The 15,114-nt window shown below is 36.6% G+C and overlaps 1 protein-coding gene across 15 annotated transcripts in view; it reads right to left on the bottom strand.

The window, feature by feature from the left end:
• AHI1 (Abelson helper integration site 1) overlaps positions 1 to 15,114 on the bottom strand; it is a 194,821-nt gene that overhangs the window by 147,272 nt on the left and 32,435 nt on the right. For all 15 annotated transcript variants that reach the window (XR_003681424.2, XR_003681426.2, XR_003681425.2 and 12 more), the window contains 4 exons: positions 12,843 to 12,938; positions 8,498 to 8,683; positions 6,947 to 7,099; positions 2,834 to 2,966 (listed from right to left, as the gene is read on the bottom strand). Coding sequence is in view for 12 of the 15 variants with exons in the window: in XM_024122533.3 (XP_023978301.1) it covers positions 2,834 to 2,966; positions 6,947 to 7,099; positions 8,498 to 8,683; positions 12,843 to 12,938 (568 nt within the window). In the remaining 3 variants the exon portion in view is untranslated. The remainder of the gene's footprint in view (positions 1 to 2,833; positions 2,967 to 6,946; positions 7,100 to 8,497; positions 8,684 to 12,842; positions 12,939 to 15,114) is intronic.

The raw sequence follows: 15,114 nt of genomic DNA, 5'->3' as shown, positions 1-15,114 counted from the left end.
CGAACTCTTAGTTGCGGCGTGTGGGATCTAGTTCCCCGACCAGGGATCGAGCCCAGGCCCCTTGCATTCGGAGTGTGGAGTCTTACCCACTGGACCACCAGGGAAGTCCCTCAAATAACTTTTAAATTGCAATTCACTTCAAAGATTCTGTAATTTGGTCTTTCATGAATAAGGTATTATTTTATCTGAAAATCAATCAAATTCCAACCAAAATTTAACTATTCGAAGCAATGAGAAATTTAAACTGTGCTATTGTGAGAAAAAAATTCTAATACTAAAAATGATAGACACTACTGTGAGAGAATGAACGGAGATTTAATCTGATAAACAAGGCACTGTGGTATGGCTATGTTACATATATATACAATGAAATCTAAGATAACTTAACACAGAAAATACTTTCCAAGTCTCTACTTCCACCTAGTGGTAAAACCAACTGCTCTTTAAAATATCAAGCAGTACACAAGAACTTCTGTAATAGCAAAATAAGGACCTCGGAAAATCTGCTTCCCCATAAAAGCAACGAGAACACTGGCAAAAATTGTCAAAATTAACTTTTTCAGAACTCTGGAAATGAAAGGCTTGCAAAAATCTGAGGAGCATTTATTAAAGGAAACAGCTGAATCTTGGTAAGAACACTGAGCTCTGCGGTGTTTTAACTTGTCCTGTTCCCATTCCCGTCTCCCAAGCTCCAAAGTAGACTTAAAAACCAACAGCCTTGAAACTACGAAGAAAACCAGCAGCCTAGCAGCTATGGGATGGGGCAGAAGAGGCCTGAAGATCTCCAAAGCCCCATCTCCAAGATTTATCACTGCTGGACAGCTTGGCAGCTCCCGGAAAGGCTCCATTTTCAGGGCTTGGCTTTATCTGACCTGGCTCTAAGCATGATCTGTGTGAAGAGCCGTAACTCTAGGGTGCATGAAATAATCAGTGGTGTGGCTATCTGACACAGTGATATCTGGTGGGCCTAAGAGGAGGCTGACCAAAAAATTCAAAAGGAAAAACTGGGAATGAGATGTCCATAGGGGATTTTGAAAAGCTCCAATATATTCTGGGGAATCTAGAAGGACACATACACATGAAAGGCTGTGTACATACTTGTGCAAGAAAGACATGAAAGGCCCTATCTCTTACTGTGACTGCCCTGAGGACTGTGCAAGTAAAGGCTAAGGCAAAGTTGTAAACTTCCTACTTTAGAATTGAAAACATACACACACACACACACACACACACACACACACACACACACACACACACGGCACTTCGGCACAGGCTGGGAGACCCATTCACTCAGGCATTTAAAAATCCCTCTCTAACCACTAGTGGACCACTAAGCTAACGAAGCAACGACTCCAGGGGTAAAACCTGACAAAGGATAAAGACCACAGAATTAGTCCAGGAACATCACTAAACAAACAACAACAACAACACATCCCAGCTGGACAGATGGAGGTGGGTAAAGAGGGGAATCTGATTTCCAGAGTTGCCACATTGTAATATTTAAAATATCCAATTTTCTAGGGAGACACACCCTAAAAAAACCCAAAATAGTAAAATATGGCCACACACAGGAAAAAAAGCAGTCAACAGAAACTGTCTGTGACACTGGTTTCCTAGATAAAGACTTTAAATTCACTTGTATAAATATGTTCAAATATATAAAGAAAACCACATCTAAAGAACAAAGGTGTGAGAATTATTTCTTACCAATTAATAGAGAATATAAAAAAAGACCAAGCAAAAATTCTACAGTTGAAAAGTACAATAACTGAAATAAACAATTCACTAGAGAGGCTCAACAGCAGATATGAACTGTCAGAATAATCAGTAAACTTGAAGACAGGTCAATTGAGATTATGCAGTCAGAGGGGCAGAAAGAAAGAAAAATGAAGGAAAATGAATAAAGGTGCAGAGACCTGTACGACGCCATCAAGTGTACTAATATAGAAATGATGGGAGTTCCAGAAGAAGACAAGAAATAGAAAGGGGTAGAAAGAACATTCGAAGAAATAAAGATGAAAAACTTCCCAAACTTGTGAAAAACATCAATCTGCACATCCTATAAGCTAAATGAATTCCTAGTAGACACACCATAATCAAAAAACAACGACAGGGCTTCCCTGGTGGCGCAGTGGTTGAGAGTCCGCCTGCCGATGCAGGGGACACGGGTTCGTGCCCCGGTCCGGGAAGATCCCACATGCCGCGGAGCGGCTAGGCCCGTGAGCCATGGCCGCTGAGCCTGCGCGTCCGGAGCCTGTGCTCCGCAACGGGAGAGGCCACAACAGTGAGAGGCCTGCGTACCACAAAAAAAAAACCAAAAACAACGACAAAGACTCTTCTTTTGTTTTTTGAGATTTAAGCAGTAAGTATATCTAAATTCAAGTTTTTCTTTCTTTTTAAAAAATATTTATTTATTTATTTATTTGGCTGTGCCAGGTCATAGTTGCACAAAACAAATTTGAGGGCTTTCATAATTAAATTTTCACTACTATCAACTGACTAAAATTGGATTAAAATTCGTCAAGAGATTTGTTAATCCTTCATGTTGCAAAATTTCTATATTTAAAGTAGAAAATGCTAGAAAATACCTCCTGAATGTTTTAAAAATAAATTTATCTTCCTTCATTTGATCACTTTCATTCTATTTCTGGACCTACATTGTATAGCAACGTGCAAAATTATTATAAAAGAATTGTTACTTTACTTGAGGAAATCTATTTTAATTTAGTAGTACTGGTGGATGACTCAAATTAAGATTTCAATGAATTTTATAAACCAAAAAACATCCTCTATATAGACTACAATCAGCTTAAACAGAAGGATTATTACTCACAAATAATTGGATACCCATCCCGGCTGGCACAGGCTGCTGCTAATATTCTTCCATTGTGGGAGAAAGCAAGACAAAAACATCCTCGCTCTCCTGCATTTAGTGAGAAGAGGTGCTTGTTTGGGATACGGCAAGCCTGAAAAACATACATTTTACCAACATAGATGAAGAAACACTAAAATATGAAAGCTAGGGCTTCCCTGGTGGCGCAGTAGTTGCGCGTCCGCCTGCCGATGTAGGGGAACCGGGTTCGCGCCCCGGTCTGGGAGGATCCCACATGCCGCGGAGCAGCTGGGCCCGTGAGCCATGGCCGCTGAGCCTGCGCGTCCGGAGCCTGTGCTCCGCAACGGGAGAGGCCACAACAGAGGGAGGCCCGCATACCACAAAAAAAAAAAAAAAAAAAAAAAAAAATGAAAGCTAGCTGTTAACTTCAATTATTGTAGCTGTTGCAGTTTCTGGTTTTTTAAAAAGTCCCTTTACTGTGATGCAGAGGAAGAAGAAAGCAAGTAAACAGAATGATGGAAAACCATAGTAAATTACTTTCAAAGCAGAGAATCAGTTTCAATTCTCCAGAAAATTAAGTGAATTTATACTCCATGCCTAACTAGCACTATTCACCCAAAATATGAATAGAAAATTTCAATATCTGATACTCTAAAGCTGTCACTACCACATTATTTTTATACAGCCACAAAAATGAATGTATGTCACACCCTTATTTCATGACAGCAACTAATAAGTGATTTTTGCTGAACCATAAACTTGTTCTGAGTCTATAAATGCCATATAGGACTAGCTGAAGTCCATGATGTATGAATATTCATTCTCTTTCTTTTGTTCTCTCTTAAAATAACCATTATTTATACTGCCTTCCAAAATGTATTTTCAAAGTAAATCAACCACCTCCTATTGATTTCTCATTCACTAATTTTATTAAAGTTCCTTCAAAATTTTTATGTTTCATTCCTTATTACCAGATGAAACCAAAACTTTCTGTGCGTTATTATCTGCTGTAGAAAATACTACTTACTTTTATTTGTCCTAATTCTCTCTTTCAAACTTCTGTGAGCCTTTGTTACTGTGTTTCTTTTTTTTTTTTTTTTTTTGCTATTCCCATCTCCTTTCTTTTTCTTTTTCTTTTTTTAACATCTTTATTGGAGTATAACTGTTTTACAATAGTGTGTTGGTTTCTCCTTTACAACAAAGTGAATCAGTTATACATATACATATGTTCCCATATCTCTTCCCTCTTGCGTCTCCCTCCCTCCCACCCTCCCTATCCCACCCCTCTACTGTGTTTCTTTCTTATTATTCAAAAAGTTCAACTGAACATATATTGGGCCCTTACTATATGCCAAGAATGTGGTACTTGATTTTAGACTTTACAAATGTCTTTTTATATATTCATCACAGTAAACCTGTAATTATTATTACTATATATAGCTAATAAGGATTATTCAGAGGGTTAAGCCCAGCTTAACGGGCCTAGTCAAAGACTATTGGTTCAAGGGCCCGCTTTCTAGTTTGGTACCAGGTTTTTCACAAGTAGCATCAAGATTTAGCAGCACTATGAAGAGGCAGCATTATAAGCAGCTACTAGAAAGGCGAAAAATTCAACAGACATGTATTAGGTGCCAATAATGTACCAGACACCATTTTCCCTCCATTCTCTATTGGGATGATATAGAAAAGGGAAAGGGGGATAAAAAGAGGACAAAAATTGAAGGAAAAGTTAGGAAGTTTCATAACCACTTGCTGCTTCTCTTAGAGGAGATGTAGTTAAGGAAAACTCTGTGCCTCATCACTTAAGCCAAAATACTAACAGCACCATCATTTTCTTTGTATTCCCAGAGTTTGACACTGTACTCAGAAGAGGCACTTGATGAACGTTTAATAACAGCAATAAAGATCCTCAACATTTTCAACTCTTTCCCCTTCTTTACTACCTTGTCAGTCACTAACTCACACTAGGTCTTTCCTTTTCTATTTACCTCTTACTTCTTACCTCTTACTTCTCACTTTTGCCACCAATACCCCAAGGTGGACCCTTCTCACCTCACACATCAATGACTGCAACGGCCACCTTTCTCTCATTCTGACGTATCCTACCTCAAGATCTACCTGCCATCGCCAGCGTTAATCTGTCCTAAAATACAATTGTTATCATGCTTCCTCCCTACCTGAAACCTCCCATTATTTCTCAATCCCACACAATCAAGTATTAGGCTACCTACCATTTGAGCCACTCCACAGTGCGGGCCTAATCTATCACACCACTTTTACCTCTTATACAAACTTGGGTTTCCAGCCAGCCAAGTTTTGAGTGCCTGAGGAATACAACAGGTGCTTTCCCATTTATTTACAACATTGCCACAATATGAAATATTCCTCCCTGTCCTCTTCACCCACTCCTAACTTGCCATGCTTTAAAGTCTATCTCAAGCTCCACCAACCTGTGGAATGAACCCTTCTTCCACCACTCCAGATCACCTCCTACATATCTGCAATTCTCAAACTGTTTTAGTTTCAGGGTGCTTTACAGTCTTAAAAAATTTTGAGGACTCCAAAAAGCTTTTGTTTATGGGGCTATATAAACAGGTATTTATTATATTAGAAATTAAAATTGAGAAATTTAAAAAATATTTGTTAATCATTTAAAAAACAACAGAGCAAAGCCATTAAATGTTAACATAATTTCTTTTTATGAAAAATAACTACATAAAATGGAATTGTTCTATATTTTTGAAAATCTGTTTAACATCAGGCTTAATAAAAGATAGCTGGAATTTCATAACTGCTTCTGCATTCACCCTCTTGTGATACCACGTATCATTTAGTCTCTGGAAAACTCCAGTGTATACTTGTGAGAGAATGAAAGTCAAAAAGAAAAACTAAATCATTATGGAATCATTAGAATCATTATGATCTTATTATGAAATACACTGACTTCAACAGACCCCTTGAAAGTATCTCAGGACTCCCAGCAGTCCCCAAATCACACTTTGATAACTGCTGATCTAAACAATTATTTTTATAGCTATATCCCCTCAAGACTTCTTTGCAGCATACCTGACAGTGAACAACATTGTAACCACTTTCCATGTCCCCAACTGACGTGAAAGGTACCCAAGGCCACAGTCTCAGTATTATTCTCTCCACATTATCATGTCTGAAGTATTTAAAATTGATTTTAAGATGTATCTGTAAAATTAGCCTCAAAAAGAAAGTCCGATATCATGCAAAACAAAATGTGAAAAGGTATAGGAAAATAGTCATTCTTTGTATATACTGAGTATATAAAATGAACCACTCCACTCTTTATGGAAACAAGAGATTTGCAAAACTTTATCAGTAATGCTTCTTGACACTACAAAATATGCTAACCAAGTAAGAGAACTTTAGAAAAAGCTTAAATACAACTCCACTTGTGGTAAAGGTATATACATATACCTATCTCTATCAAAATGTGACTCAGGAAGAAGCCAGGAGTTGTAAAAAAAAGTTCACGAATCCATAAATTGTGGATTTATGGGCTGAATTGTGTCCCTCCAAATTCATATGTTGAAACCCTAACCCCAGTACCTCAGAATGTAACAGTATTTGGATATAAGGTCTTTAAAGAGCTGATTAAGTTAAAATGAGGTTGCTAGGGTACAGACCTAATCTGATAATAATAAGAAGAGACACCGGTGATGCACACACAGAGAAAAGACCATGAAGAAGCAGCAAAATGGCAGCTATCTGCCAGCCAATGAGAAAGGCCTCCGAGTAAATCAACGCTGCCAACCCTTAATCTTGGGACTTCCAGCCTCCAGAATTATGAGAAAGTAAATTTCTGTTGTTTAAGAGGCCCAGTCTGTGATACATTTTTATGGCAGCTCTGACAAACTAATAAAACTCCCCAGGTCACTAAAGAACTTAAGATAGTGCCTTTATGCACATGATAGGCACTCTATTATTATTTACCAAATGAATTAATAGAAAGGCAAGATCATGGTTAAAAACAAGGATAATCTGAGAGTTTTAAGTAGGAAGCCAGTTACCATAGGAGCTGTTGGCGTTTTTAAGGTAAATGAGTAAATATCTAAATGAATCCAGTGTCAGAGACCACTTCACCTGCCCAGGCAGTCGTTTCCACTTCACCACTTCCTTTGAATCTTCTAATCCAGGTTCTGTGTCTACTGAACATGCCTCATGGTGTTGTTCACAATACAATGGTTTACCCTTTTCTTCCTGAAGAGCCATCATAGAACGGTAAGATGGCTTTATCTAAATATGTATAGAAAATGAGAAAATGTATATATCACATTAATCTTTTTCCCTTTTCTAACATATATGGTTTTTAAAATATTGAAACAAACATTATAATATGAAAATGTTTTCAAAATGTAATCCAGAAAAATATTCTACTTTTATTTGTATACTATTCTAAATAAAATAAAGGTTGCTTGAAATTACAGTCCTAAACCCAAAAGCCTTAGAAGTGGGAAGGAATAAAACAGAACTCCAAAAGTTACATAAAATAGTCTTAGTAATAACTCTGTCCCTTTGTTTCCGCCTCTTCACTAATACCTACCAGATGTTATATTATGGCTCTGACATTGTACTATGGTATCTCTGGCTTTAAGATCACGAAACTGTGGGCTTCCCTAGTGGCGCAGCGGTTGCGCGTCCGCCTGCCGATGCAGGGGAACTGGGTTCGCCCCCCGGTCTGGGAGGATCCCACGTGCCGCGGAGCGGCTGGGCCCGTGAGCCATGGCCGCTGAGCCTGCGCGTCCGGAGCCTGTCCTCCGCAACGGGAAAGGCCGCAGCAGAGCGAGGCCGGCATACCACAAAAAAAAAAAAAAAAAAAAAAAAAAAAGATCACGAAACTGATAGCATAAAGATCTAAAGTTTTTTAAATCCTCCATTTCTTAAAATAGGTTTAAATACACTCAAACCAATGAAACCAACCCTATGGTCACATTTTATAATATCAACTCCAGAATATGCAACTGGCCTGAAATGTATTATAGCAATGAGACAAAAGCAAAAGTTTCACCTCATTTGAGGACAAATGCTTCGCTAAGATATTCATAATTTTAACCTATGTAAAACAGAAGTAGAAATATTACTTGTTGATTATTTGAATAATATTGTAAAAAAATGTGCCTGTAATTCATGGGTCTGCAAGCTATGGTCTGGGCCAAATGTAGCCTGATGATGTTTTTGTAAATAAAGTTTTATTTGAACACATCCAAACCCATTTGTTATCACCTACATATGTCTATGCAGCTACTTTCACGTTACAAAGGCAAGGCTGAGTGGCTGCAACAGAGACTGTAAAGCCTGCAAAGCCTAAACTATTTACTGTCTGGCCCTTTACGGAAAATATTTGTCAACTCCCACTTTAAATCATTCTTTTATCTTTAATTTTTAAAGATCAGTATTATTTTTAAAAAACATTTTTTTCCTAAAACTGAAATCTATACTTAGTACTTAAAATCCATTTAAGTATCTTTTAAGTATCAGCTATTACAGGCTTAATATATAATCTCTGAAGGTCCCTTTCTATTTCAGAAGTCTATTAAAATAATTCTAAAGACTTCACCTTTTTAGAAAGAGAAACATGTCACCATTTAATCTCAACAATGGAAGATATATTTTTTGCATGTGCTATTAACTTACACATTCTGGAACTTTTAATCCTCTTACAGTTACATACAACGTTGATGGATAACGATTTCTTGGACATTTTAACCACCACTCAAAAACCTCAACGACATTTGATTGGGATCGAGGCTTTGTGGGTGGGTAATACAGCTGCAAGCGAAGTTTCGAATTGATGTTTACATTTCCATTGGCTCCTAGAAGCTTAAAATAAGAATTCAAATAAAATGTTACCTTCATTGAAAATACATCAATAAGGCAATAGTATATAGTCAAAAACTCATTTTAAAAAGATTAACATGGCATGCTGAAATTCTTTAGATTTGTAAAGCAGAGGAAAGAACACTGACACAGTTGGTCAAGCACAGTTCCAGGTCATTTTGACAAGACAGCCCAAATGACTTAAAGTATCTTCCCAATGGCTGTCTTTTCCCCTTTACAACTTCAGACTGTTGGTAAAGCATTTACATTACTGTGCTGGGTGTTACTTTGTTCAAAGAAGGTGATCAATACACACCTCCTTTGAATAATAAACAGCATTATTATTGTAATAATACTGTTTGTAATAAAGATTAAAATGCATATTATTTAAACACAGAAACAAATTTCCCATTTATTCAGCATCAGTATTTTTAGTGGTAAAATTTCATGATGTTTAAATTTTTAAAAAGTCAAAATTATTTTAAAAAAGTAATTAAGATACTTAAACTTGTTTGAGCCCCTTATTACATTTTAAAAATATTTTAGTCTACCTTCTTAAAAAGGTCTATTCAATTAAGAAAAACTATTAAACAAGACAACGTATGTTTCGGCTACATAAATGGAGATTCTTATGAGAAGAATAATCTCACCAACTCAAAATAGATCCTCTTTCACTAGACTATGACTCAAGTAGAAAATACTTTTGCTAACTTTTGTGTCCCTTACAAATTAGTAAAGACAGTTGGGAGCTTTTGAAGCAGTTTAGGCAGGTGGAGCTGACAAACTCCGAGAGTAGGAAGGAACCGAGTACAGGGAATATTTAATAACTGTTACTGACTCATGCAACTTGGAAAGTAAAAATGAGAAGAATCAAAAAAGACTCTAAGGTAGCGCTATCCAACAGAACTTTCTGTGGTGATGGGCATGCTCTCTATTTGTGCCATGCAAAACAGTATCCATTAGTCACAACATGGCTATCGAGCACTTGAAGTGTGGCTAGTGCAACTGTGGAAATTAATTTTTAATTATATTTAATTTTAGCTAATTAATCTGATTTCAAATGGCCACGTATGATCTGTGGCTACCAAAATAGATAGGGCAGCTCTAAGGTTGTAAACTTGGGAGACTGGACAGATGGTGGTGCTACCAACTGAAGCAGCAGATGTGGAAAAGGTAAGAGATCTAGGGAAGATGTTCAGTTTGGGGGAGTCAGATATCTATGGGTCACCCAAGTTGAAATGTCTGAATTCTGAGGCACACACAAGAAAAGTGGGTCTAAGAAAAGTGGATTAAAGATGGAATCATGAGTAGGATTGATATTAAAGAGATAGGTGGTAGACCAGGAAGGAAACTGAAGGAACTGAAGGAATGGGATAAGGAAAATCAGGAAAGGATGGTGTCGAGAAAACCACGGTAACAAGAGTTTCAAGAGAGTGATATCACACACATAGGTGTGATATAAGAAGAACTAGAAAATGTTCAATAATTTGGCAAATAGAAGTCATAGTGATATGTTTGGAGAAGCTTTAGTAGCTGAGGCAAAATCCAGATTGCAGTGTGTTCAGGAATGAGGCATCAATAAAGAAACAGAGTTGGCAAAAAATATAGCTCATCTTTTCCCTACCCCTCTTAGGGGAAGATGTAAAGTCAATGGAGGTCATAAGCTGAGAGGTGATGTTATGATATAGAGGGGTAAAAAAGCAGTTTCAAATTGAGCAAATGAGATGTTCAGTCATTAAATATTAAGCAGTTGAGATTCCCTTCATAAACTGTACTACTATCTGCCTGAAGCTTATCCTAAGGGAATAATATCATTTTTAGAAGATATTTATTCCCCAGATTCTAAATCATACTTTCCATAAGTTGTATTAATATTCACCAGGCAATTTAGTTTATACTAGTATGCTGCTTAGTATGAGTAAACAACTAAGATTCAGCCAAGATCCTGCCATTATGATTACAAAACATACAAAGTGGAACTTGAATAAATAAGGCTTTATTATTTTTTAGTTTAAAAGATTAGTCATATATACGTGCTAAAAGAATCAAAAGTGCCTCTACCTGAGAATTAGGATAAAGTCTCATTTAAATGTGGACAAAGGTCCTCTGGGGTTCATTTGGACCACTATGATAACGTCACAGTTTTCTAGGACAGTCCGGGAACCAATGGTATAGGTTTTAAAACATGTGCATTTTAGTTTGATTCATGCCACTTTCTCAATAGATATTCACGGACCACTTTCTATGTGCCATTAATATGCGGAGAGTGATGATATTATAAAATAGACAGTTTGAAGAGTGATATATTAAATGCAAAGAGATCTGGTAAAATAAGGACTGAAATATGTTCAACAAATTGGCCAAAAAGAATGACCAGTGACTTGAAAAGCTTACAGCCTCATGAAAGAGATATGTGTTCTAATAGAGGATGCACATAGAATAATGTACATTTTATTCCTGACTGCCATTTATATCAATGGCATAAAGTGGATAAATAAATAAAAATTAATATGACACAAAGGTAAAAATGCTGTGAAATACACTGTTTCCCAAGTGCAGTTTACAGTAAATACTGCAGTTCTGCAGAAACCATAGCATAAAAGGAATGAAAAGTTCCTAATAAGACCACAAGATGGCAATGTTTACTACGTGAAAGTGACCTTTTTTGCATTTTTTTTGTTTGTTTTTATTTTTGCCTTTTTCTTTTTTATTTAGTATGAGAGGGGGTCTAGAAAAAGGTATAACAGGTTACAGAAGAGAGATTTTAGAAGGTACAATGGACTAAGCGATTCTTCAGCCTATCAGACTGCCATTCAGCAAGCAGACTGCACCTCTCCTAAAGCCTCTAACCCCCAACATGGATTCAGTGCCCCATCTGGGTTTTCACAGCATCTACTCCATAGCACATAATCATATAGGTAATACGTTTACATAGAAACTTGAGGGCAAGAACAATGTCTAATTTATCTATGAATGCCCTATATTTAGCAGAGTGCCTGGCATTTCATAGACTATTTTCACAGACTATTTACCATTTACATTTCAAATAGTAAATATTTGTTGAATGGATGGATGCACAAATGGAAAAGTTTTATAAGATAATACAAAACAGTTAATTACTCAAGACATTTTAAAACTCAAATTTATGTTTAAAGTCAGAAATAAAAGAATTATGTAAGTAAAATGTCCCCCTTTTTAAACATTAATCTATCCATGTCTTTCATCTCTGCTGAAACATCCTAGTCAAGACACCATCATTTTATACCTAGACTACAGCAAGAATTTTCTACCTTGATTTCCAGTACATACATTTGTACCCTCTCTAATCCATTCTCCACTGAGCAAAGTAATCTTTCTAACAAATAAATCAGATTATTTCATCCTTTTGTTTAAAATCCTTAAATGGCTTCCCATTCTTTAAAGTCTATAATGGTGCCCTGTTGCTATAATGGCTCAAAGACCTTGTATTATCAAGGCCCTGCCTACCTCAGCAAGCTCTTCAGGCACCATTTCCCCTTCAGTCTCTGTCCTCCAATCTTAGTGGCCTTCTTTTGGTTATCTAGGTGTTCCTTGCTCCTTCCAACATCAGGGTCTTCGCATAGCCTGTAGCCTCTACCTAGAACTCTCTCTTCCCCACTGCTGCCATCCAGCTCATGCTCAGGTTCAATGTCGCCTCTGTAGGAGACCTTTTCCTGACCCCGCAGGATGTTTTCATCATCTACCCCATCCAACTTGAGAGTATTTATAAAAATTGTAATAAGTGCTAAGTTGTATAATCAATTATTTTATGTCTGTTTTTCTTGCTAGAATATGAAGGCCATGAGGTCGAGGAGTTTATCTTCTTTGTTCACTGACTAGAACAGTGGCTGGCACATAAATAATAAATAATTTGTTGAGTTGAATAAATGAGGTCAGGGCTGTGTGTGTCTTTCTCTGTGCTGGATCCTTAGAGCCAAAAAGTGTACCTGGCACACACTAAGCACTCAATAAATATTTAAGAATCTGAATGAGCATCACCTGAGCTTGAATTAATAACTCTTTACCATGGCAATCTTACCTCCTTAGCCTAACTTCTTATATGAAACCAAACTGACATGGAAAAAAGTAGCCCATCAGATTTGAACATATTTTAAACACTGTTTAAAATGGATGAAAAACATACCTTGAGAAATGCCCAGGCGATTTTCCGGAAGCCACATTCTTGGTTTCGAATTTCAGAGTTGTTCTTAATTTCTTCCATGCTTAAGAAATCAAGAATCTGTAAATAAGCATAAAAAATTACTTCACAGTATACTAGGCTATCTTAAAATTTAATATTTCCTAATAATATACTATTAAAATTTTCAAAATCCTCCCTTAGAGAGAAGAAAAACATTTTTATCTCATCTCACTCACTTTTGAGTTAACTCATCCAGTTAGTAAGGTCCATTTTTTTAAAAATTAATTAATTATTTATTTATTTTATTTTTTGGCTGTGCTGGGTCTTCGTTTCTGTGAGAGGGCTTTCTCTAGGTGCGGCGAGCGGGGGCCACTCTTCATCGCGGTGCGCAGGCCTCTCACTGTCACGGCCTCTCTTGTTGTGGAGCACAAGCTCCAGACGCGCAGGCTCAGTAAGTTGTGGCTCACGGGCCTAGCTGCTCTGCGGCATGTGGGATCTTCCCAGACCAGGGCTCGAACCCGTGTCCCCTGCATTAGCAGGCAGACTCTCAACCCCTGTGCCACCAGGGAAGCCCAGTAAGGTCCATTTTTTGACCACTTTATCTTTTATCAATAAATCTTTAAGATTTATTTAAAATTCAAGACAAAGCATTAATTACCTCAAATATAGTCCTGGCAAAAATACACCAGGCACAAAATTCTTAAGCTTTGCTCTTTTTTTAATGTATGAGCACAGACTTCAAAGAACTGTTTGTTTAAAAAACTCATGGCCTTAATCTGTGGGTTCTTCCTTGGATCAGCTTCCTGAAATTGGGTATTTTCTCTTTGGATATATGTTGTCATTAGGCTTCTCAAGAGAACTTCTTTCATATCTCTATCCTGACTGGATATTAAAGCTCATGGATTTGCAACCAACCTGCCACAGAGATTACATGTATTCTAGGTACAGGTCAGAGACTACCACTTACTGGTGCTTATCAAAAGCTCAGCTGAGATAACAAATCTTTATAGAAGACTGCTTAAAAAATAATATGCACTTGATTTATTCCTCTTCTTTATATACTTAAACTTGTTTTCAATGTAATACATTCTCAGTGAAAAAAATGATAACAGTATAAGAAAAATATATAACAAAGTAAAAACTTATAATTCAGACCCATAGCTGATCAACATTAACATCTAGTTTATAGGTATCTAAACCTTTTTGTGTGTTCCGATGCTATTTGCAAACTATTTTCATGTAATATGTAGTGGATAGCGTGAGTCAATACATACATATGTATACCATCATGTTAATGGCTCCCTAGTATTCTTCTGTATTAGAAATATCATAAATTTAATAAAAACCATAATTTATTTAACCAAACCTCTTGCTAATTGAAGACATCTGTTTCCTTAAAATTTCTGCTATTATAAACTGTGCTTAAATAAATATCCTTACACACACACATCTTTGTGCATTTGTCATTTTTCCCTTAGGTGAAATAACTGAAAATGGAATAATAGCTTTAAGAACTTCTTATAGATATTAACGAGTTGTCCTCAATACACCGTTAAAAAGTTGAAATCAAAAATTAGTTTTGTAGACAATAACATTTTATGTCAAATCTTAAGAATCAACCAAAAGTGTTTATAATCCAACAACCTATCTTTCTTAAATCTCATATTATTAAAATGAGTATAAAAGAATATTATGATAACGGAGGACAAATTTCTATGACAAAGAAACAGTACCTTTATATACAAATTACATCATTTTTTTAAAAAGCTTGGCTTTGTACAAATCATACAACATAATCACAATTGTAAATGGTGGAGTATTCATACCATAAACACACTAGATCATATGAAAGTTAAGGATCATAAAAACAAGTGACTCTACAAAATAAGTTATTGGCTCTGGTCATGCCTTGCTTTTCCCATGCTAAAATTCCCCATCTTGCTTAAACTGGAGGAGAGGCTATCTCTCCTTTCCTTTGTTTATGGAGAGATAACATGAAGTAGGGAAAAGAAATGTGGTATTTTAGGTTCAAATTTTCTTTAAATACTAATTACCTACACCTAAAACTGGAGTAACTCTGGGATAATCACTTTATACTTTGAGCCTTCATTTCCTTTGCAGTAAAAAATTAGAAATAGTAAGTCAGCTAATATCCAAACTATGTAAAAAACTCTTACAACACAGTAGTTAAAAAAATAATCGGATTAAAAAGTGGGCAGGGCTTCCCTGGTGGCGCAGTGGTTGAGAATCCGCCTGCCGGTGCAGGGGACACGGG

The sequence above is a fragment of the Physeter macrocephalus genome, chromosome 10 (genome assembly GCF_002837175.3).
Source record: "Physeter macrocephalus isolate SW-GA chromosome 10, ASM283717v5, whole genome shotgun sequence".
Taxonomy (NCBI): Eukaryota; Metazoa; Chordata; class Mammalia; order Artiodactyla; family Physeteridae; genus Physeter; species Physeter macrocephalus.
The sequence above is the reverse complement of the archived record's forward strand: the minus strand, read 5'-3'. Positions and strand labels throughout refer to the sequence as shown.